Consider the following 25,180-nt stretch of genomic DNA (forward strand, 5'->3'; position numbering starts at 1 on the left):
TTTCGATCGGAGTTGGGAATGGTTGTAAATTGAATTGTTATAAGTATTAGAGTATATTTTTGTTTGGTTTGCACATTGTCTGGCTAGTTTGGAGCGTTGGGCATCAATTTGAGTTGATTGAATAGCTTGGGAGCCGGTTATGGAACTTCGGAGCGAGGTAAGTCTCCTTTCTAACCTCGTAAGAGGGAATTTACCCCATAGGTAAAATAAATCATTGTGTGCTCCTATTTGTGGGGGCTACGTACGCGCGAGGTGATGAGAGTCTGTGCGTAGCTACTATTATGCCTAAGTTCGGGTAGTCTAGGACTCAAAAACATGCTTTACTTACAATATTTGAAATCTTGTTGTCAATTTAAAATGCTTAAATCATATCGAACTCTGTTAATAAATTTCTAAAAGGCTAGACTTCGTTTTCTTGACTTTTAAAAGAGAAATTGCCTTTTCCTTGGATAATTGCCCCTTGATGAATTCTTGATTGATTATTTGAATGTGTTATCTTTTGTGGAACGGGCCGAACGCCTCGGTAGATTAAATAGATGCATCTATGGTTCGTGTCATTCGACCCTCTGGCAGTGCACAATTTAAATATTATGTTGGATCGGGCCGTACGACCTCGACATGATTTGCTCATGCTTGTATTACTTGCCCTGAAATTTATGACAATTGATATGGCCTCACTGGACAGAGATATAAATTGTTAAAAGATGAAAATAAATTTAGAGATTCCTTAATTATAAAAAATTGCTTACTTACTTCAAAATAATGAGCTTACAGCCGTTCTACAAAATCCATACTTAATCATACCATTGTTACTTTATTTATAGCCCATAGTAAGTGTCCGAGTCGACCCCTCGTCACTACTTCTTCTAGGTTAGGTGGGATACTTACTGGGTATGCGTTATTTACGTACTCATACTACACTTGCTGCACATTTTTGTGTAGGTACACATATGTTTAGCGGCCTTGTGGGCGCAGAGGCGCGATTATGGCGGGGACTTAGGTGAGCTGCATTCTATACGACACACCGCAACCAGCAGAGTCTCTTTCAGAGTATTGTATTTTCTTTCCCGTCCAAATTGTATTCCGGACAGTTATTGTATTTTATTTTAAACTTCTAGAAAAGGCACATGCACTTGTGACACCGAGTTCTGGGATAATTATGGGTTGCACTGTATTAGAATTTTTAAAGATATAATTATGTATTTTGTAAACTCCATCTTCTACTATTTAATTGAAGGGAAAAACTATGATTTCAAGAATATTAAAATAAGAAGTTGGACGAAAAATGAGCAAAAGAAGTTGATTCGGGACTAAAAGACAAAAGAAGGACTTTGCTCGTTCACTCTCGCGTGCACACGAGAGAGTGAACGAGCTAGCTGAGGAAAAACTTGAGAAAAAAATAGCGGATTATGGCAAAAAGGAATGGAAGTGCACGAGAGACCTAGAAGGAAAAGAAAAGGAGAAGAACTTCGCTCGTTCACTGTCGCGTGCGCACGAGAGAGTGAACGAGCTATCCTAAAAAGGCTATTTCAAAGTGGGCTTGTATTATTTCGCCCCATGCTAACCCTATCCCATATAAATAGTCTTTAAACTTACTTTAGAAAAATGAAAGAGGTAGAGGGGGACGTTCTTAGAGAGGATTATCGACCAAAGGAGGCAAGAACACACTAGGAGCAAGGCGGAGAATTCTTCTACGAGTTTTTCACTTCCTTCTTCCTATTTTCATTATTGGTTATGAATTCTAGTATTGTAGTTTTGCATACTATTATGAATAACTAATTCGTTATCTAGGGTTTTGATGGAACCTTTTGTAGGATAAAATCTTATTACGTTTTTATATAATTGAGCCGTTGGATTTCTCTACTTGTTCAACTACGTGTTTATTGTTGTTGATTAAATGTCGATCAATTGACTGTGCCTATTTAGTGTGTATATTGCTCTAGAGAGAGTACGCATTTAGATAGTTGTTGAACAACATCACTCCTAACGTATGTGAGAGATCAATACGGAGGGTTTAAAGGCGGAATTAGAGAAAATGAAACCTTGGTGCGATCGTAATGAGCGGTGAATTAGTGCTAGCTAGTGTAGTTATAGAGAATACATCTAGTAAATTGTGGTAGTTGCTCGAGAGAGAGCTACGTCACCCAATGTACCCACGATCGGTAGAGAATACTTATGCAAAATTATAGAATACGTAGCTGGAAGGATTCCGATAATTGGAGAAATCATAACTCTAGACCTCCTTAATCTTTTCTCCAACCCCTCGTATCTCTAATTATTAATTCACTACTTTAATTTGTTAGTTAATTAGTTTAACATAATAATCTTTATATTTATAACTTAGGAATTATTCGAACTTGTCTTCTTAGTGATACTTAACAATTATAGCGATGCCTTAGTTCTCTGGAGGATTCGACTCCGAATTTTTAGACCGGATTATATATTTGCAGCGACCGCTTATCCTTTTTAGGACTAGGTTGAGTGTGATCAAATTTTGGAGCCGTTGCCGGGATCTAACAGGTGTAGTTGTAGGTGTACATGTTGCTAGGTTTCAAGTTTGAACTTTTATTTTTATTTTTTTGTATTTGATTTTTTTTATTTTTGTTTTACTTATTGATTTGAGAGACATGGCATCGTGGAATTATGAGAGTTTTGATGTTGACAATTCTTCTCTTGATCCTCCTTATGCATATTATGGAGAAAATCACCCATTGAAAATTTATCAAAATATTCCCGAGAGTGAGTTATGTGCACCAACTCAATCTTATGTGTGAAATGTGTATGATATATGTGGTGGTCAAGATGGTCATTTTTCTGATTGTGCTTTATGTCTTATCCTCCCCCAACCCCTTATTATGATGGTTCTACTTTTTTTTGTGAAGTTAATAGGAACAAAGAACCCAGACTTTTTGGGTGTTCCTGTGCTATTTTAGTTGTGTTATTGTATGTGTGTTGAGAAAAAAATAAAAAATAATAAATAATTAGGTAGAAATAATCCCTCTTGGTTTTTCTTATGGCCACAGTTCTTTTCCTAGGGATGACTCTTTGAACCGGGTGGTAAATTTTCTTTTAGGTAGAATTTTCATAAAAGTTTTGGACTTTTTTCCGACGATGGACTTCGTTGACAGTTTTCTTGAGGGTGTAAAGTCTAAATAAAAAATACAAAAAAAATTTCCTTTTCTTTTTAGAACCGATAATGGAATGGAAGAACTTGAGTATCAATACTTTTTGACATGTTTTATGTCGGGGCTTAGAGTTGTAGTATTTGAATTAATTATCTTCTTCGTGTTCTATGCATTGAGAATATATGTGACTTTCCTTAACGCTTAAGTTCATTTGTTGACTCCTGTGATTACTTCCCATGTGTTGAGTTAATATGATGACTATGCTTAATTGTTTAACTTGAGTGTCGGGTCTGAACCATCCGGAGTGAATCATGTGCATTGTGTGATGTGAGGCTTGATTACATTCCGTGCTATCATGTGTTAGTCTAGAACTTACCCTGTGTGTTAGTCGAAGCGAAATAAGTAAGCTTTGTGAGTTTAGGAGATGATGTAGGCATTTCTTTGATTGTCCATTGAGCTAGTATGCCACCATGAATAAAACTATCCTTAGATAGCCCATTTGAGCCTATAAACTATTTCTTTGGCACCCACTTTATAGCATGTTCCCTTTTTGTTCTTAATTAGATCTTTTTGAACCTTTATCTCCGTAAGCACTTAAGTCACTAGAAGAGTAAGGTGAGAGCCGAGATAGCTTTCGAGTGAAACCACAGAAAGGCTAAAAGGTGCATGCATGTTTTGAAAGATCATTGACCGAGCAACCCAAGTTTGGAGAGTGTTGAAAAACAAAATGAAAAAAAAAAAGATCAAAGAAAATACAAAAAGAAAAATGAAAAAAAATAGAAAATACACCTCCTATTCCTCTTATCCGAGCTAGTGAATGCATAGTTGTGCTTAAAGAAGAAGGGTTAAATTGTATATGATTTCGTAGCATTGCTTGAATTGGTCATGAAGAGTATGTATTTGAAAGTTAAGTGTAGTGTATTAAAGTGCTTAGGAGGGTTAGTCACTATACCCAAATATATTCTACCCATCCCTTAGCCTACATTACAACCTGGAAAGACCTAATTGATCCTAGACTTTGCAAGCTTAAATTAGTAGAGACATACACTACGGGCAAGCCTATGGTACAACCTCAGGATGCACATGAATTTCTTTGTGAGAGTGAGTAAATTCTTTCGATGTATAAGTTCTTAAATTATACTTAAATGCATATTTGAGTGTGTGGACTAATTTCTCTCTTTAATTGTGGCGAGAGCACATGATTTACAAAGGATTGGTAAAGTCCAAGCATTTTGAGTTGACACAAGAAGTGAGTCATAGTAAGGAATGTATTGGAGTCATCTCTTGAGGTTAGGATGTTAGAAGAAGTTGCACAAATATTTTAAATAGTCTTGGCATGGGTCCACTTTTGAAGAAAGATGTCAATAGTTATTATGTTGAGTTCTAAGTGTTGGTATTAGCCATGGTTATTGGTATGACGCTTGAGTATATTTTGAAAATGGGTTTCTTGCCATTGTGCTTAATTTTGAAAGTTGCTCGAGGACGAGCAAAAGTTTAAGTGTGGGATGTTGATAAACGGCCAAAATGCATATTTTTCGATGTACTTTCATCTCATAACTTGTGTGGTTACGGTAGGTTACATGAGTTTTTGTAGTAAATTATGCTCATTACGTGCATTCTTATGTGTAGGAGCAAGTTGGACGAAAAATGAGCAAAAGAAGTTGATTCGAGACCAAAAGACAAAAGAAAGACATTGCTCGTTCACTCTCGCGTGCACACGAGAGAGTGAACGAGCTAGTTGAGAAAAAGCTTGAGAAAAAAACAGCGGATTATGGCAAAAAGGTATGGAAATAAACGAGAGACCTAGAAGGAAAAGAAAAAGAGAATAACTTCGCTCGCTCGCTCGCTCTCGCGTGCGCACGAGAGAGTGAACGAGCTATCCTAAAAACGCTATTTCAAAGTGGGCTTGTATTATTTCGCCGCATGCTATCCCTATCCCATATAAATAGTCTTTAAACTCACTTTAGATAAAGAAAAGAGGAAGAGGGGGGGACATTCTTAGAGAGGATTATCAACCAAAGGAGGCAAGAACACACTAGGAGCAAGGCGAAGAATTCTTCTACGAGTGTTTTACTTCCTTCTTCCTATTTTCATTATTGGTTACGAATTCTAGTATTGTAGTTTTGCATACTATTACGAATAACTAATTCGTTATCTAGGGTTTTGATGGAACCTTTTGTAGGATGAATTCTTATTACGTTTTTATATAATTGAGCCGTTGGATTTCTCTACTTGTTCAACTACGTGTTTATTGTTGTTGATTGAATGGCCATCAATTGACTGTGCCTATTTAGTGTGTATATTGCTCGAGAGATAGTACGCATTTAGGTAGTTGTTGAACAATATCACTCCTAACGTATATAAGAGATCAATACGGAGGGTTTAAAGGCGGGATTAGAGATAACGAAACCTTGGTGTGATCGTAGTGAACGGTGAATTAGTGCCAACTAGTGTAGTTCGAGAGAATACGTCTAGTAAATTGTGGTAGTTGCTCGAGAGAGAGTTACGACACCAAAAGTACTCACGGTCGATAGAGAATACTTAGGCGAAATTATAGAAGATTTAGCGGGAAGGATTCCAACAATTGGAGAAATCATTACTCTAGACCTCCTTAATCTTTTCTCCAACCCCTCGTATCTCTAGTTGTTAATTCACTACTTTAATTTGTTAGTTAATTAGTTTAACATATGAATTTTTATATTTATAACTTAGGAATTATTCGAACTTGTCTTCTTAGTGATACTTAACAATTATAGCGAAGCCTTAGTTCTTTGTGGGATTCGACTCCGGACTTTTAGACCGGGTTATATTTACAGCGATCGCTTATCCTTTTTAGGACTAGAGTTGGGCGTGATCAGTATATCCTAAAAGTAATAGGATTACATGGCTAAAAATATGTCCATATCCCGAAAGTAATTATACTAATAGAAAATCTAACATGTTCCTAAAGATATTAGGTTTACATGCTAACATGTAGTATTATATATCTATACCCGAAAATAATTATACTAATAGAATTTCTAAAGGTAATCATGTAGGATTCCCAACGTGTAATATCATGTCCTAAAACTAATAGAATGAAAAAGCTAATGTCTAAAATTCCGATTATGTCTTTTTATTGTGAGTTATTATGCTTAATATTAAAAGATTATTTTTGTAATCCAATATTTTATTCATACTTTTATAATAATATAGATATAGATTCTGATTGAAAAAAGTCTGATGATTCTTTTTTTGTCATGATCTATACAAATCTGGTTCACTAACAGCAAAGTAGTAATACTCGAAGTCTACTAATTAGTGAAGAGAAGCTTCGGATTCAGCACAGCGCCTGGCTACCCGTGGTGTATTAAAAGCTCTATGAGTGCACTATTGTCAACTCATCTAAAAAATAATTAGATGTTCAAAAACTTACTATTTATACTTAGTTAATTTTTAACATATATAAATTGTTTAAGCTAAAATTGTTGAATTCAAATAAACCCAATAAATATACTCTACATTAGCCCCTGCTTATATGTAATTTCCAGATAATAAGTGTAATTATTTATTAGCTGAAACAATAAGCAGGCAATTTGCAAAGTCTCTTAATGAACTTAGCGTCTGGTTTTATTTCTACTTTTTTCTGTTTTTTGGTAAAAAGGAAAAGACGAAAACCCAATAGAAAAAAAAAGAATTATGTTAGGAAACTTGTAATAGAATATATATGCTATATCGAAAAAAGTGAGGAATTTTAAAAAGTATTCCCTCCGCGTAAACAAAAAGTCTAAAACATAAAGAAAGATTTTTGATATATAAAGTTATAACTTAAAAACCAAATATATACATTGTACCTCCTTTTAAATGAGTGATGGGTTAGAGTTTTACGTGTATTTTCATATTTTTTTTCTCCTTATAAACAAATGAATTTTGATATCAGTAGATCCCAAACAAGTCATGTAATGGGATACTAAGATGACATGTACACTCCTTCATAATCATGTCAGACTATTGACAGTCCTGCTTGACTTGTCCTCGTTGACCGCCCTCCGTTCCATGAGATTTGTCCCATACTGAGGGAGAGTCGGGCTATGATACCATAATTATCATGATCCAAGTCCATGGTAACATCATCTGCTTTGGGCCAATAGATCTCACGGATTTGTCCCTTAAGCTACGCCATCATCGAGCTCAAAATGTGCGCCCTTGTAAACTTGTGTTGTGCCTTATAAAACTATTTATATTCCTCTCTCATTCAATGTGAAATTCATCTAAAACGATATTTGCATCTTTTTTGAGAAACTTGCAAGCCTTGAAGCTGGCCAATCCTGCTTGACCCGTCCTCGTCGATAGCTAGGGGTGAGCATTCGGTATTTCGGTACGGTATTTAATAATTACGGTTCGGTATTTCGGTATTCGGTATATCAATTATGCATACCAAATACCGTACCAAAGTAGTTCGGTACAGTTCGGTATTTTCTTATTTGGTTCGGTATGGTTTCGGTATGGTTTCGATATTATACCAAAATCTTTCAAATCTCCCAAGATTATGCTATGCCTAATTGCCTATTGCCTAACATATCTTATGGCTTCTGCTGAGAATTCAACCACTCAAAGGAAAACTCAAAGCCATTGTTTCAAGAATAATTAGTTCGGTGACACTGTTTTGATTGCCAAATCAGAGAAGAGAAATGAAATTGATGGTGTATAATGTATATTCCCCAAAAACAGTGATTCTTTAAATTCTCAAACTATTGCCCGTAAGTCTCTAAGCCTAAGGAGGTTGCTAGGCCCGTTAAGGGATTAGGGAATTAGGATTTAGGGGACTTGGGGTGTTGGGCTTAGGCTTATTGGGCTGGAAAATAAAAATATAGGTGGGCTTGGACTTAAATATTTCGGTATACCAAAATATCAAAAACTCAATACCGAATACCGTACCGAAATACCGAAATTTTTGTACTGAAGTATACCGAAATATCGAAAAAATCGAAATCGAAATACCAAATTAATTCAATTCGGTTCGGAATTCAATTTTTCGGATTGTATGCCCACCCGTATCTATAGCCCTCCATCATGAGCATCACAACATACTAAAATGATATATGCCAAATAAAATAAAAAAGGTTGAGTAATATATAATCAACGACGAGTCGACGACCATAAAGTTTTGGGGCATTAACCACTATAGAAAATTAGCAACTGGCAAAATATAATAATGAAGTGGACTTGTCTCCGAGTCAGATGAAAAAAATAAAGAAAAAGAGGAATGATTAAAGAATCATACTCTATTTCGGAGATGTGTGTTTTTATGTCTTTGCTCAACAATCATTTGAATGATCAGCTATAATACTGGCTTAAGGTAGTTATATATGTATCTAATTGATATTTCCACTTGAATATTATTTAAATTAAATGAACGGCAGAATAGGAACAGAGCACAAAATGGGAAACCCTAATTAAAATTGGTAAAATAAATAGCCTACAACTACCTCTTTAAGCTATTAGAAAAACAGCGTGATTGTAAGCTATCTAATAGCTCTGAAAGCTCATTATGTCATTATTAATTAATATTTCTAATGTAACAATAATATTCTTGGTCTTAATTACTTCATAATTATTTGATTTAGCTTGAAGTCTATCCCGAATGTTCAATTCTTTGCCAATTCTCACATAAACATTTTTGTTGATCTCCTTTTGTAAGAAGAGGCAAATCCATGATCTAGAGTTAGTGGGTACAAAATGTATGTGGTATTGATATGTGTATCATTTTAATTGTTTATTTGAACATGTATGTATGGTTCGGCAACGAGTTAAGTTGAACCTACAGAATCTGTCCTAAATCCGTCTTTGTGTTTAAGATCAACTTTGCTTAATGCAACTTGTAATGGAAAATCTACTCCTAGTGTGAGTGTGTGCTGGCTAATAGAATTTCAAATTATCAATCCTCATCCATAATAAGAATAATTAGGTATGATAGCTCAGTGAATATATGCCCCCATAGACTATATTCTCCTTTTATCAGCTTAATGTTAAGAGGAACTTTAAAGAATCATTGTTTGATATGCAATATATTCCTTTCTTTTTTTTTTTTACTGATATTCTGTATCTTTTTCTGTTTTTCAATAAGACAGGTGGAGTTGCTTTAAAACTTAATAATATAAGGGACAAAGTCTAGTTACAGTAAATCTTTCACCTAGGAGACATTTGTTTTGTTCTAATAGTAAATGTATTGGCTTTGGTTTTGTCAAAAGGATTCTTCATCCCTTAACCATATGAAAGAATAAACTTTAAAAAGAAATTTTTTTAAGTTGTTGACATATTCATGTTTTCATAGCTTGTTTATAAGTCTTCTCAGCATATAAAAGGAATTTAGGAGCAGTCCAAACAGTGCTGCATTTCTATTTCTATCTGAATCTTGATCCTCGCTCGACTTTATTTTTTATTTAATTTTTGTCACAGCTCAGAGTCTCGAGGAATTCATCAGTAGAAGAAATTTTCAATTTCAAATACTACTGTTTATTGCTGTAACTTAGTGTGCAAAACTCAACAATACAAGTCCAGTTTTCCTAGAAATAAAGTTGTAGCTTCTCTGAATAGTTTAGGATATGAGTATCCAAAGGGTTGGTACTCAAGAAAGAGTGCCAAAAAACTCAGCATATGCAAGTGATTATACTTTAGAATTCGCCAGAATGCCGGTTCAAGCTTTACATGCACAAAAACTATCTTCATCATACATGGGATTTAGTTTTCCACCAGCAACTTCTGCAGAAGATGTATGCCAACAGCAGCAACAAATTTTTCCTAATGCTAATTCATCATTGAATAGTACTATCATCGGTCGTATTGGTTCACCCTCTTCAGCCTTCTTTGCCACGGAACGTTACCTGGGATTAACACAGTATGATGATCAACAAGATAATTGTTCCCAACTGTCCAAGAATTATGATTTTCAAATACCATCATATGGTTTCTTGCCTGATTCATCGGCAGAAGTTTTGCAAAATTTTCATCCCAAGATTTCCCTGCCACCGTTCATCAGATCACAGTTCTCGAGCAGTCAACCCTTTAGTCCTGATCATTATAGAAGTCCTTTCAGCAGCCTAACAGAGAAAGAGAGAATATTGCATCTTAAGAGAAAATTGCTTGGTGAATTCGACAGTGCTTCAACGCTTTTTGATGGAAATCAAGATTTCAGTGTTAGTACTATAAACATATAGCTTCTGTTTATATCTTCTTGTTTTAGTATTTTTTTGGTAACTTTGCTTCGTTGTGGAAAAGCTACTGCTGCTTTAAACACTTAAAATTGGCACCATTTTGAGTTTTTGTTTTTTTTGGTTATGTTTTTACAGCTCCCTCATAATTTATGTGGTAGTCACTTGGAATATATGAAGCAACAATCAGGATTTCCTTCGGCTAATACTAATAATTCTGCATGTTCTGGAGGATCTGTGTGCAACAAAACAAGAATTAGATGGACTCAAGATCTCCACGATCGATTTGTTGAGTGTGTAAACCGCCTTGGAGGCGCTGACAGTAAGTAATTTCTAACAGGTCTTTCTATTTTCAATTTGGTTACTAAGGATTTGATTCATTCATCTTATCAGAGGCAACACCAAAGGCAATACTAAAGCTGATGGAGTCAGATGGCTTGACCATTTTCCATGTCAAAAGCCATTTGCAGGTATATTTATACATTTGAAAGAACTTCCTTTTGGTTGTCTTTTCAGTACTGTTGTATTGAGTTTTGAGGGAATATTTTCTGTTGCCATATCTATTTTGTTTGCAGAAATATCGAAATGCAAAGTACATCCCTGAACCTACAGATGGTATGTGTATTTGACTTTTAAGTTTTCATGGTTGGGAAGAGATCTTTTCTTGATTTTTAGGCATCTTTGTTTTTTGTAAATATTTTCTTGATTTTAGACATCTTGGTATTTTTTTTAGATATTTTCTTGATTTCAGACATCTTGTTTTTTGTTGTGTTTGCCAAACAACAGTAGCTTTTCAGCGACTTTAATCCGATGAGTATTACATGTTACATCCAGGGGATCAGGTCTTATAATGATTAGAAATCACATTTATGGCTTATGCATATTTAAAAAGAAGAATAGTAAAGGGAAAGTAGAGAATTTTCCATATACTAATCTTACAGTGAGAAGGTATATAATAAGGAAACAACATAAAAGCATTTCCTGCACTAATTTTAAAAGTATTCTTTTTACTTTTCTTTTCTGTAATTGTTGGAATAAGTGGATCTAACATGTAAAAAAGGGATACTAAGATGGACTACTTTATCTTAAAATTCATTTTAGTGTGATCAGAAAATCTATATTGAGGAATGGAAATTTTATCAATGTTAGCTTATAGCTTGAAGTTTGCATCTCTTCTTTGGCATGCTCAATTATATGCTATAACTCAACTTCAGACATTTTCAAATAGACCTTTTAAGAAGTAGACTGATCACATTTTTCTCCTTGTATGTTGCAGGAAAATCTGAAAAGAGAAACTACCCGAATAATGTGTCACAAATTGACAGCAAAACGTATATTTTTCATCTCAGTTAATTTTCCTAATAAACTTAATTAGCAGGAAACTAAATCTGATCCGAACTTGTGTTGCAGAGGAATGCAAATCAAGGAAGCACTGCAAATGCAACTCGAAGTCCAGAGGCGTCTTCACGAGCAACTAGAGGTACTTTAATTTTCTAGAGCCAAAAGAAGTAAATCAAGACATCTTGTTTGATTCCTATTGTCTTCTTTTAAACTAGATTCAGCGAAAGTTACAGTTGAGGATTGAAGAACAAGGAAAACAGTTGAAGATGATATTTGATCAACAACAAAGAACAACAAGAAGTCTATTGGACACTCAAAATTCAAGCATTTCAACTCCTGAAGAGAATCCATCTACCCTGTATGATAATATGGAAGTTTTGGTTGCCCAAGGCTATGATAATATTCACTTCCAATCTAAAATAAGTTAAGTGCTATATATACATTTTTCCACTTAGTGTTAGAGGAAAAAGTCCAGTTTAGCTTTTTCTTGTACAAGGTTTTAGAAGGAGCTTGTTTTTCTCCTGTAAAAATCAACAAGTGACCCTTAAAAACTACCAAAAATGTAAACTATATATAGTACAATGTCCATAAACTTCATGCTGAATGTAGGTGTTTGTTTCTCTTGTGTGCATAAAAGAAAATACGATCAAATGAAAGTTATCGAATAATTAAGGTGTTCATGTGACATATGAGTTTGATATACTTCGCTTTGTTTTTCTGCAATTTCCATTTGTCATAAAATACTGTATTTTTGCCTTTAGCTTCACTCTGTGTGATACTTAGAGTTTGTAAATCTGTACACATAACTCTTTGCCATGAGCATGACATAGTTTGTATTTCCCTTGAAATTTGTTTCCTAGTTTCCTTTTTATTGCTTACTTCCTTTCCTTGGATGTTTTTTTATATTAGTTGAAAACGCAAATACATTTGGCTCTTGCGCTTGTCTTCAATCAACCATTTGGTAGAACACAATGCAGAAAACCAAAGATAGCTTCAGGTTAAAAGTTAAAGGCTAAATGAGTTCCATATCCTACTACTAATAATCTATATGCATAAATTCTTAAGTGTATGACAACTCAGAGGACCAAATAAACTACATATTCAATTAGAGGGTTGTCTTGTTATATTGGAATATTTAGACATTTGACAGGCGGAAAAAGAAAAATGTAACGACCCGACCGGTCGTTTTGAGCTTTAGCGTTTCATTCGATAGTTTGAGACTTTGAGTAGCTTCATATTATGTATTATGACTTGCATGTATGGTTGGTTTTACTTTTCGAGCATTTCGGGATTGATTTGGAAGAATAATTCTCGTTTTAGAAGCTTTAAGTTAGAAGAGTTGACCAAAGTTTGACTTTTGGGTAAACGGACTCGGAAGCGAATTTTGATTATTCAGATAGGTTCGTATGATTATTTTGGATAATACGTTCGTATGATTATTTTGGACTTGTACGCATATTCGGATTTGGTTTCGGAGGTTCCTAGAAGAATTCGACACTATTTATCGAAAGTTGGCAATTTGAAGAACTTAAGAGTTCGTAAGTTTGACCAAGAGTTGACTTTGATGCTATTGAACGCCAATTGGTGTTCCGAGACTTTGGATAGGTTTATATAGTTGAATTAAATTTGTGTGCAAAATTTGAAAGTAATCTGAAGTGTTTAAATGTGATTCGGACGAGCCCGTGTTGACTTTTGTTGACTTTTTGAAAAAAATGTAAAGATCATAACTTTATTTATTGTAATTGGTTTCTCTTGCATTATTTGATTTTATTAAATTATTTTTCGTTACATTTGAGCTGTGTGGAGGCAAATGTTAGGAAAAAAGCTATTTTCAAGGGTTGAATTGGCCTAGTTGAGGTAAGTATCTTGCCTAACTTTGTGGAGGGGAACTACCCCTTAGAATTTGGATTGTTTGTATTAATTGAATTATGTGAAAGATATGTATACGAGGTGAAGAGTATGTACGCGGGCTCATATGTGGTATTTTGACCGGTTTAGACTCTTAGACTTCTTTCATGCATTAATTGAAATTGTCATATCATGCTATATCTTCCATTATTTAGTTTACTCTTACATGTCTTGTTTGACGTTGTTAGTACATGTTCTATCTCTTATTATCAAATTTGCTCTTATATGCCTTAATTGAAGATGTTACCTCTGTTATTGTCATGTTACCTCCTTTATTGTTGAGTTATTCTTATTTGGAGTTGTTATTACATGAAGTCTCTTCGTGTTGAGTTATTCTCATGCATTTAGACGTAGTTAACATTTCGTACTATCTCTTTCATTGTTAAGCTTATGTTATACATTTGAATTAGAAATTGTCATTTCGTGGGAATACTTTCGTTTGAATTATTAAAGTTGAAGTCGTGAAAGCTATTAGCACATTGAGGTTGAGCTTATTGACTATTGTGATATCTTTCCTTGTTGAGTATTTCTCATTCATTTGTTTATTTTGAGATTCTTGTATACATTGTGGTTGAGCCGTGAGCTATGTGTTATGGTAATATTGATATTATTGTTTTTGGCATGTTGTGGTATATGGGCACGTGTAGTGCGAGATGTTATTGTGTTATGATATTGATGTGCATGCAGCGGTATAAGGATAAGGGTTGATATGCATGCAATGACATAAGGTGGGATTTACGTGCGTGTTGCTAGTAAGGGAATTACTTGAAACCACGCAACAATATAAGAGGGCTAAAGCGCGTGTAACTATTTCTGGAAAAATATTTTCAAAATTCTAAATGTAAGGCTCACGCAGCGATATAAGGAAAGATTGTGATTGTGATTTGTGAAATGTGAATATGAGGTGTGGTACCTCGGTGTGTATTTGTTGTACACTCTACATTTGAACAACTTGTTGATTTGAACGATTATGGTTTTTTTCTTAAATCATCTCACTTGTATTTTGATTGTATTTGGTTGTTTGTTGTTATTTTTGTGTGGGAACAATTGTGACTTCTTATGTGAGTCATGCATTCTACGTGATTTGTTGTGTTATTTTAATGTGCCAACATGTGCCTCCGTGTTAGTTGGTGAATTGAGTTTCTAGACGAATTTGTTGTGTGGAGTCATTATCCCATACTCCGTGAGTTGTTGGTAACATAATAATTTTAAATAAAGGAACTATTAACATGCTTTATTTTATGTGACTCTTAAGATATAACTCGTTATCTCACTCGGTGCTTTGCTAATTTAAGTGATTATCACGTTTTACTTTAATTGGGTTCTCTAATTAAACTCATTACCTTATTTGATGTTTTACTTTACGTGAAATTGTTATCACGCCTTACTTTAACAAATTCTATATTTAATTCGTTAATTTATCTGATATTTTTCTTAATTTAAAGACGCTATTTTACTTTACCGTATTGATTTCTAAACTAAACTCATTTGATACTCTATTTTTGTATAAATTGTACTTTATTTTCTAAAATAAACTCATTATCTCATTTGACGCCTTACTTTATTCAAGATTGTTACTATGCCTTATTATATTTAAAAAAAACCTCTCGAACATTTTATTTGGCGTTTGACACATATGCAATGTACATGGTAGCACATGGACTTTGTCATGCGAAGGTGATTGACAATGTGGGTACGAGGTGCCATGCGTGTAAGATCCGGAATCGTGGCTTATGATTTGTGGTTACGGGGTGTGGTGTATCGGGGTAATTCTAGTTGTAAATCATGCGTTGGGAACAATTTGATTACTTGAATTGTCATATGTTTTTCTAATTTCAGTTCATTCATATTTCATTTGTGTTGTGATCATGTTGCTACTTTATTACCTGTTTACTTCTTGTTGCCAATTGTGTTTCTATTACTTTATTGTTGTTTGTAAATCAATAATCTTTTTGTCGTTGGTCTTATATTGATGTACTTTCCATTGCTAGCTTTATGTTAATATCTTGCACAAGTTTTATGTCTAGTGAGTGTCTCGACTTACCTCGTCATTACTCCACTGAGGTTAGTCTTGATACTTACTGGGTACCGTTTTGGTCATGCTATGCTTCTGCACATTTTTTTGCAGATCCAGGCACTTCTGATCGTGTTGGTTCTTAATAGTTGTGTCTGCGAGGCTGGAGACTTCAAGGTATACCTGCTTGACGTTCGCAGGCCTCAGAGTCACATTCGGATATTATCTTTACTGCTGTTTATCTTCATTTCAGAACAATATTGTATTAAGAAATTCTAGTGTATGTCGGTAGAGCTTATGACTCTGTACTACCGGTTCTGGGAATTGTATAGCATTTGTTCAGTTTTAGTTACGTTACTCATTTATCAGTTTAAGTTTTATATAGTTAAGATGGTTATCTCTGTTAGACTCCTCATGTGTTAGGCTTACCTTGTCTTAGAGATTAGGTGCTATCACGATTCCTAAGGTGGGATTTTTGGTCGTGACAAAAATTTAAAAAAAAAAAGGATGATGCCGGTTTTAGGAAACAGTGTGGTTTGGCCTTTACCTTATCCAAACTCGAAATATTAAATAGACTATATTTTTTAATTGTGATGCATGAATCATTCAGAGACAATACCAAAGATATACTGAAGCTGATGACTCAAAGGACTTTATTTTTTAAAGAATATCTGATGGAGAAGGTAAATATTCTTATGAAATAGATTTTTTTTACTTATTAGTCTAAACCTGTTTCGATAGGCTCCTCAAATACTGAATACATTTGCAGTGGCATGCAGATTAAGGAAGCAGAATGCAGCAGGAGTAGCATTTGGATTCCTTTTTCGATTTCTCACAAAGGAAAATCATACTAGTATGTTCTTTTATAAACTTGGAATATAATGGCACAATAATATTAGATTGAAAGTAAAAGGTTGATATAATATGATTCTGGATTTTTTTACTTTCTCAAACAGTACCAAGAGAAAGCAAGGTGCAAGAACTAATTTTACAATTTAATCACCATTTATAAATGAAAAAAAAAGGGAAGCCCGCTGCACTAAGCTCCCGCTATTCACAGGGTTCGGGGAAGAGTCAGACCACAAGAGTTTATTGTACGCAGTCTTACCCTGCATTTCTACAAGAGGCCTTTTCCACGGCTCGAACTCGTGCCCTCCTAGTCACATGGCAACAACATTACCAGTTAAGTCAAGGCTCCCCTTCTTAATCACCATTTTATGATAACAATAATTAATTAATTAATCTAATAGTGTGTTGAGTTACCTGTTTTAAAAATGACCAGATGAACCTCAAACTCAATTTAAAGCACATTTGAAAGAAAAGGAATAATACTTAGACAAATAGTAAATGTTCTAAAGGATCTTGTCGATTCTATGGCGGCTGTTGATGAATCAGAACACAACCCTGATGAGAAATCAAGGTAATATATTGTTGTCATCGGTTTTGTTATTATCTTTGAACCGGCAAAAAACTGAAACTCCAATGATACATTTGCATGGCATTTGTAAATTCTAAAGCAAATACTAACAGCTAATGAGTACCATTGGTAACTGAAAAGATTGGTTTTGTCGGATGTGCGAACAAAGTCTCATATTGATAACTGAAAAGATTGGGAGCCTACATATAAGGTGTAGAGATCTCTAAATGGTGTGAGGCCTTTTGAAGAAAACCGTGCAGACTTCGCCCAAAGCGGACGATATCACACCATGTTAAGAGTGTATTTAGGCTGATTTAGCCCAAGAGGTTTGTAGTTTCAACATATTACTCTGTTGTGACAGTCTAGTTTCTCTTTTGTTGTTTCTTGAGTTGTTATATTCTTCTATCTGGCATCTTTAAACATTTGAAAAGGAAGTTTAAATACAAAAAACAGCTGGTATCTGTCTTGGGAAACAGTTTATATTCATGATGTCTTTTAATTAATCATCCTAGTAATATTATATCCTATGCAGGATCCAGGATGAAATAATTTCGGGATATTCTTCATCAATTTGTTAATTATCCGAATGTTTAAAAGTTAAAGAGTCCATTTCTTTTTAATTGTGATTCATTGATCATTCAGAGACAACACCAAATCTGAACTGAAGCTGATGGACTTGAATAAGAAGTGCAACTCAGATCCAGCACAAGGTAAATATTTCTGTCAAAACAGTTGTTTGTTTCAAGACAAAATATTGCTGAAGTCCTAAAGAATTTGGCTTTTCCTAAACCACCATTGATCTGATGTTCTGTAACAGTAATCTGAAAAGAGAAATATTATTGCTGATCAGAGTTTTTTTCTTCTTCTTGCAGGAGAATCTGAAAAAATAAATAGTCCTAGTAATGTGACACAAATTGATAACAAAACGTGTGTTTTCTATCGCAACTTCCTCAGTAAATCGTCTTGATAACCTTAGCTGGAAACTAAATCTGATCCAAACTTGTGTTGCAGAGGAATGCAAATCAAGGAAGCACTGCAAATGCAACTCCAAGTCCAGAGGCATCTTCACCAGCAATTTGAGGTATTTTTAGTATGATCCCAGCATATTTATAACCCAATTTTTTTTAACCAGTATGTATCACTTAAATGCCTAATTCCTATTGTCTTGCTTTTTACTAGATTCAGCAAAAGTTGCAGTTGAGGATTGAAGAACAAGGAAAACAGTGGAAGATGATATTTGATCAACAACAAAGAACAACAAGAAGTCTATTAAACACTCAAAATTCAAGCATTTCATCTCCTGGAGATGATCCATCCCACCCATATGATGATACAGAAGTTTTGGATGCTGAACACTGCGATAACACTCACTTCCCTTTTCAGAGTTTTCTTCTTGCAGGCGCATCTAAAACAAGAAATAGTCCTAATAATGTTGTACAGATCGACAGCAAAACGTATATTTTCCTTTGCAACTTTCTCATTTAATTTTCCTGATAAACTTTAGCTGAAACTAAATCTGATCCGAACTTGTGTTGCAGAGGAATGCAAATCAAGGAAGCACTGCAAATGCAGCTCGAAGTCCAGAGGCATCTTCACGAGCAACTAGAGGTACTTTATTTTTAGCACACCTTTAGCAAACTAGGACCAAATTTGTTTTGCTAGCATATGTCACTCTCATTCATGATACTTTTTCATGAATCAAGACATCTTATTTGATTCGTATTGTCTTCTTTGTAATTAGATTCGGCAAAAGTTACAGTTGAGGATTGAAGAACAAGGAAAACAGTTGAAAATGATGTTTGATCAACAATAGAAAACAACCAGGAGTGTATTGGACACTCAAAATTAAAGCATTTCAACTCTTGGAGATGATCCATCCACCCTGTATGATGATATAGAAGTTTTGGTTGCTGAAGGCTCGGATAATACCACCATTAAAGTGCCACGGAGACTACATTAATTTGAAGATTTTCATTTGGTGTAGAGGGAGAAGTTGAGTTTAGCTTTCTCATAGAAGAATATGGATCAGAAATCATGTATCGGGTTTTTGAAGGAGCTTGTTTCCTGCAGCCAAATCAAGAATTGAGCCTATAGTACAAAATCCAAAAACTTCAAGTTGAATGTATTCCATTCTTTGTGTGCATAAAGGAAAATGTGATCAAATTAATGATATTGAATAAGGGTGTCCTTGTGACGTGTGAGTTTGATACGTTTATATACGACAACAACAACATACCCAGTATTATCCCACACGGTGGGGTTTGGGGAAGGTAGTGTATACGCAGACCTTACCCCTACCTTGTGAGGATAGAGAGATTGTTTCCAATAGACCCCCGGCTCAGGAAAGCATAAACACCACATTAATGAAAATATAGACAAGAAGGGACAGTACCAAAAAGCCATATAAAAGCAAAATAAAAACAACAAGATAGTAAGGTGATCAACAATGAAAGGAAACAAAGGTTAGTCATAAAAATATACTGCCAACAGAAAGTGAGACTGTATGCCAATACTACTATTATAAACACTCTAGACTACCTACTCTACTACCCTAATCATCGACCTCCATATCTTCCTATCAAGGGTCATGTCCTCGGTCAGCTGAAGTTGCGTCATGTCTTGCCTAATCAGCTCTCCCCGACTCTTCTTTGGCCTACCTCTACTTCTCCGTAGGCCCTCCAATGTCAACCTCTCACACCTCCTCACCGGGGCATCTGTGCTCCTCCTCCTCACATGATCAAACCACCTAAGCCGCGCTTCCCGCATCTTGTCCTCAATAGGGGTTACACTCACCTTGTCGTGAATAACCTCATTTCTGATCCAATCTAACCTGGTGTGCCTGCACATCCATTTCAACATCCTTATCTCAGCTACCTTCATCTTCTGGACATGAGCGATATTGATTGGCCAACACTCAGCCCCATACAACATCGTTGGCTTGACCACCACTCTGTAGATCTTACCTTTAAGTTTCGGTGGCATCTTCTTATCACACAAAACACCGGAAGCGAGTCTCTATTTCATCCATCCCGTCCCAATACGATGTGTGACATCTTCATCAATCTCCCTATCCCCCTGAATAATAGACCCAAGGTACTTAAAACTTCCTCTCCTAGGGATGACCTGCGAGTCCAGCCTCACCTCACATTCCCCTCGTTGAGTCTCGCAACTGAACTTACACTCCAAGTATTCTATCTTGATCATGCTTAACTTGAAACCTTTAGACTCCAGGGTCTACCTCCATACCTCTAATTGCGCGTTCACACCGTCTCACGTCTCGTTAATCAATACAATATCATCTGCAAATAGCATGCACCACGACACCTCCCCTTGAATGTGGCGCGTCAGTACGTCCATCGCCAGAGCAAAAAAAAAAGGGCTGAGTGCCGATCCCTGATGCAACCCTATCATAACCGGAAAATGGTCTGAGTCCCCACCCACTGTCCTCACTCGGGTCTTTGCTCCATCATACATGTCATTAATCAACCTAACATAGGTAACCGGTACACCTTTAGCCTCCAAACATCTTCACAAAACCTCTCTCGGAACTTTATCGTATGCATTTTCTAGTTGATGAATACCATATGCAAGTCCTTCTTTCTCTCCCTATATTGCTCCATCAATCTCCTAACAAAGTGGATGGCTTTTGTAGTCGAATGTCCCGACATAAACCCGAACTGATTCTCGAAAATAGACATATTCCTCTTCACCCTTAGCTTTACCACTCTCTCCAAGACTTTCATAGTATGGCTAAGCAGCTTGATACCCCAATAGTTATTGCAATTTTGGATATCACCCTTGTTCTTGTATATAGGAACCATCGTGCTCCATCTCCACTTTTCGTGAATCTCCTTCGTTCTAAAAATGATATTAAACAACCTAGTGAGCCACTCCAAGCCTACCTTGCTCGCACTCTTCCAAAACTCCACCGGAATTTTATCCGGCCCAGTCGTTTTGCCCCTACTCATCTTATGCATAGCCCCCTCAACTTCATCAACTCTAATCCGCCTATAATACCCGAAGTCACAACGACTCCTAGAGAGTTCCAAATCACCCAATATAATGGTCCTGTCTCATCCTCGTTCAAGAGACTATGGAAATAGGTCTGCCATCTCCGACGGATAAGCCCATTATCCAACAAAACTCTACCTTCTTCGTCCTTGATGTACTTTACTTGGTCCAAGTTACGCGCTTTCTTTTATCGCGCCTTGGCTAACCTAAACAACCTCTTATCCTTACCTCGGCCCTCGAGTTCCTCATACAAATGACTAAAAACTGCAATCTTGGCCACCGTAACTGCTAGCTTTGCCTCTTTCTTAGCCAACTTATAATGCTCCTTATTCACCCTCTTCTCCTCCTTGTATACACTTTTCACTAGCTTCAGATACATTGCTTTCTTGGTTTTCACTTTTCCTTGCACCTCTCCATTCTACCACCAGTCTCCCTTGTGACCACCAGAGTAACCCTTTGAGACCCCTAATATCTCTCGTGGCTTCCCTAATACACTGCGCAGGCGTGGTCCACATAGCGCTTGCGTCCCCACTACTCCTCCAAGCCCCCATAGTCAACAGCTTGACCCCCAATTCCTGTGCTTTAGCTTCAGTGAAGGCTCCCACTTGATCCTATGTTGGCTATACATCGCCCTCTTCCTCCTCTTCCTCGTGATCTCAAAGTCCATGACGAAAAGCCGATGAAGGGTCGAGAGGTTCTCACTCAGGATGACCTTGCAATCCGTGCAAAGACCTCTATAGGACTTCCTGCAGAGTAAATAATCAATTTGAGTCTCGGCCACCGAACTCCGAAAGGTGACCAAGTGCTCCCTCTTCTTCGGGAAACTCGAGTTTGCTATCACCAAATCAAATGCTCTAGCAAAGTCCAGCAGAGACGTTCCTCCTCAGTTTCTATCTCCAAAACTAAAGTCATCATGCACATCATCATACCCCCCTCCCCCCAGACGTTGCTCCAGTGTGGCCGTTGAAATCTCCTCCTATGAAAAGCTTCTCAGTATACCGGATATCACGCACCATCTCATCTAAATCCTCCCAGAAACGCCTCTTGACTTCCTCATCCAAGCCTACTTGGGGTGCGTACGCACTGATTATGTTCAAAGTAAAACCTCCAACAAGTAGCTTAATAGTCATCAGCCTATCATTCACCATCCTAACCTCCACCACTAGTTCCCGGAGGTCCTTACAACCAAGATACCTACCCCGTTCCTGCCCCCCACCCTCCCAGAATACCATAGTTTGAACTTGTCCACATCTCGCGCCTTATCTCCTACCCACATAGTTTCTTGTACACAAGATATATTAATCTTCCTTTTCTCGAGAATCTTCGCTAACTCTACAGAATTTTCAGTCAAAGTTCCTATGTTTCAAGACCCCACTCTCAGCTTAGTAGCACCCTCTCTCCCGCGCTGACACCCCCGAGGACAAGACATTACCCTACCATCGTTCACCAAAGTCACTATAATCTAGGAGTCAATACAAGCACTATCCCGAAAATAAGAGACAAAAATAAAATGAATTACCGAAATATAATCTACAACTAATGGTCGCAAAATAGGTGAAGAAATAAAATAAAGGAACTAACGGAAACTATTATCTACAACTAAAGGCCAGAAAAACAGGTGAAGAAATAAACTAAAGGAACTAAAGAAAAATATAATCTACAACTAAAGGACAGAAAAATAGGTGAAAAAATACAATAAAAGAGTTAAAGGGGACTATAATCTACATCTAAAGGTCAAAAAGAAAATGTACAAAACTAGAGCAGAACTACTAGGGATATATGAAATAAAGATTCAAAATAAAGATGTAAAAAGGTAGATAACAATATAAACAAGTAGGCAAAGCTATCACTAATACAATTAATTTGACAATCCTAGTGCAATACTAACTAAAGATTCAAGACAAGTGAGGAACAATAGAACCTGAATTCCAAGTTAACGAAAATTTGGCCGGCGGTGATGCATTGCGACGAGCTGGCTGAAGGGCTAAAGTTTCCATCTTTGTAACAAAAGCTAGGTTACAGAGGAAGAGGAAAGAGTAGAGACCAAGAACAGAATGTTCTTGAAGAAGCAGGGGAAGGGAACAAGAAGGGCAAGTGCGGAGGGAGGAATCTGTAGGGGCGAAAATGGTAAGTGGGAAATTAATGGTGGAGATGTTGGCGTTGAGAGATGCGTTGGCCAGGTCTTAGAAACCGAGATCGTAGAGGATGACGGCTAACGGAGATGGTGATTGAGATGGTGATGGAGTTAGTACAAGGTGACGGCGAGATTCTGATGTTGAACGGAACAAAGGGTTTGCGGCGGCGGTGGTGTGTTGACCCCAAATTAGACTTTTGACGTGCAAATTCAACTAAATCCCAAAACGTCTCCGTTTCAAATGATCAAATCGAAATTTCTTCAGAACCTGTTATGGACGTTCCTAGAACTCGGAATTGGCAGATCGCAATGTTGGGAGAAAGTTGACTGGTCTTCTCAAATGGTTATCTACACATCACAAATGGTGAAGTGTTTGATTAATGATCATAAGATATTGTATTTTTGCATTTAGCTTCATTGTTGTGTGATACTTCAAGTTACTAAATCTGTGCACGTAATCTTTTTATGATGAATATGGCATGGATTCATTTCCCTTGAAATTTGTTCTTCTTTTCCTTCTTATTTGAGAAATCAAGGTGTTAGATTAATGTTATCGGTTTTGCAACCGGCAGAAAACAGAATCTCCAAATAAACTACTCTTCCCGTTCCAATTTATGTAAACTTGTTTGATTGGGCACGACTTTTAAGAAAAAAAGAAAACTTTTAGAATGTATGGTCCTAAACAATTCAAAAATGGATCCAGAATATTTGTGTGATTATAAAAACTTCTCATTAATGATAGAATTGTAAGTTTAAGCAAAATTATTTCCAAATTTAGAAAGGAATTATTTGTTTAAAACGGACCAAAAAAAATAGGTTCAAATAAATTGAAACGGAATTAGTATTTATTCGAAACAATAATGCTGTCATTTGTTGAATCAGTTGGTTTTTTGCTTCCTGATTCCCTGCGGGCCCTTGAAAACTAATGGTTAGTGGTATAGAATATCAGACAAGTGACAACAAACTGCAGAGGATTTATAAAATATCTTGGTCTGTTGCACCAGTAATACTCTATAAATTCTGACAATCTAGTTCAATTTTTGTTCCTTCCTGAGTTATCTTGTTCTCTATATAGCATCTTTATACATTTGACAAAGGAAAAAGCGAACAGTGCAACTTGATGTCTTTTAGTTAATTATCCTTGGTGTTACGACCCAATTTCCACTATAGATCGTGGCTGCGCCCAACGTCGTCGCTAGGCAAGCCAACGGTGAACTATCCATTTAATTGTTCATTTTAATATTATCAAAGTCATTGATTTTATTTAATAAAGAATCAAATAGTAGGTGACCGTAGTAACAAAAAGCATAAATAAAGTACATATAAGAGTGAAGTAGTAAAATTAATAAACAAAAAACCATGAATATCTACTAGAATTTTCCAAAACCCGGTGTTATAAGTGCACGAGCAAACTAGTAGAATATACAAAACCTCATATACTATTGTCTGAAGTAAGATAGGCAGAAAAGTAAATACAACAAGGAGGAGACTCTGGGTGCTACAGACGGAGCATAGGAAGCAGCTCACCACTAAGTCTCCGGGTAGTGGGGGTATGCGCCTGACTGGACACCAGATGCACATGCCTCAGATCCGGCACGATTAGTGCAGAAGTGTAGCGTGAGTACATAAACAACATGTACCCAGTAAGTATCTAGTCTAACCTCGAAGAAGTAGTGACGAGGGGTCGACATCGACACTTACTAGAGGTTAATAAATAAAGTGTAAGAATCATAAATAGGCAGAAAATACAACAATAACACTAAAATAAGAAACAATAATTAATTATTGTTAAACATAATATCAATTCAAAGTCTCCAACTATCACAGGGCAGGTCTTTAACACATAAGAGCCACCAAGTAATTTTTAAGTCTCATATCAAGAAAACAATATCAAGTATAATCGGACTCCGAGCAATATCACGTACGATTTATGCCGGGGTCGTACGACCCGATCCAGAATAGTATGTACACTGCCGAGGTTCGACCGGCGCGAACCATAGATGCATCTAACATACTGTCGAGGCGTTCAGCCCAATCCAC

The 25,180-nt window shown here is 36.2% G+C and overlaps 2 protein-coding genes and 1 long non-coding RNA gene across 3 annotated transcripts; 2 read left to right on the plus strand and 1 right to left on the minus strand.

Moving 5' to 3' along the window:
- Positions 1 to 9,199: 9,199 nt before the first annotated feature.
- On the plus strand, positions 9,200 to 12,276 carry LOC107780100 (myb family transcription factor PHL5). The gene is made up of 7 exons (XM_016600619.2): positions 9,200 to 10,300; positions 10,454 to 10,637; positions 10,709 to 10,785; positions 10,891 to 10,930; positions 11,592 to 11,646; positions 11,726 to 11,795; positions 11,872 to 12,276. The coding sequence occupies exons 1-7, from the start codon at positions 9,710 to 9,712 to the stop codon at positions 12,082 to 12,084; spliced, it is 1,230 nt and encodes a 409-aa protein (XP_016456105.2). The 5' UTR covers positions 9,200 to 9,709; the 3' UTR covers positions 12,085 to 12,276.
- A 4,252-nt stretch (positions 12,277 to 16,528) lies between these two features.
- On the plus strand, positions 16,529 to 19,611 carry LOC142180368 (uncharacterized). Its single transcript, XM_075252445.1, has 6 exons — positions 16,529 to 17,705; positions 17,868 to 17,922; positions 18,007 to 18,076; positions 18,175 to 18,449; positions 18,534 to 18,603; positions 18,737 to 19,611. The coding sequence occupies exons 1-6, from the start codon at positions 17,666 to 17,668 to the stop codon at positions 18,806 to 18,808; spliced, it is 582 nt and encodes a 193-aa protein (XP_075108546.1). The 5' UTR covers positions 16,529 to 17,665; the 3' UTR covers positions 18,809 to 19,611.
- LOC107780099 (uncharacterized) lies at positions 18,683 to 23,861 on the minus strand. The gene is made up of 2 exons (XR_001646744.2): positions 22,928 to 23,861; positions 18,683 to 19,059 (listed from the first exon to the last, which is right to left on the minus strand). It is a non-coding gene; the product is annotated as an uncharacterized LOC107780099 (long non-coding RNA).
- Positions 23,862 to 25,180: the final 1,319 nt, after the last annotated feature.

Source organism: Nicotiana tabacum, chromosome 4 (genome assembly GCF_000715075.1).
Source record: "Nicotiana tabacum cultivar K326 chromosome 4, ASM71507v2, whole genome shotgun sequence".
Lineage (NCBI taxonomy): Eukaryota > Viridiplantae > Streptophyta > Magnoliopsida > Solanales > Solanaceae > Nicotiana > Nicotiana tabacum.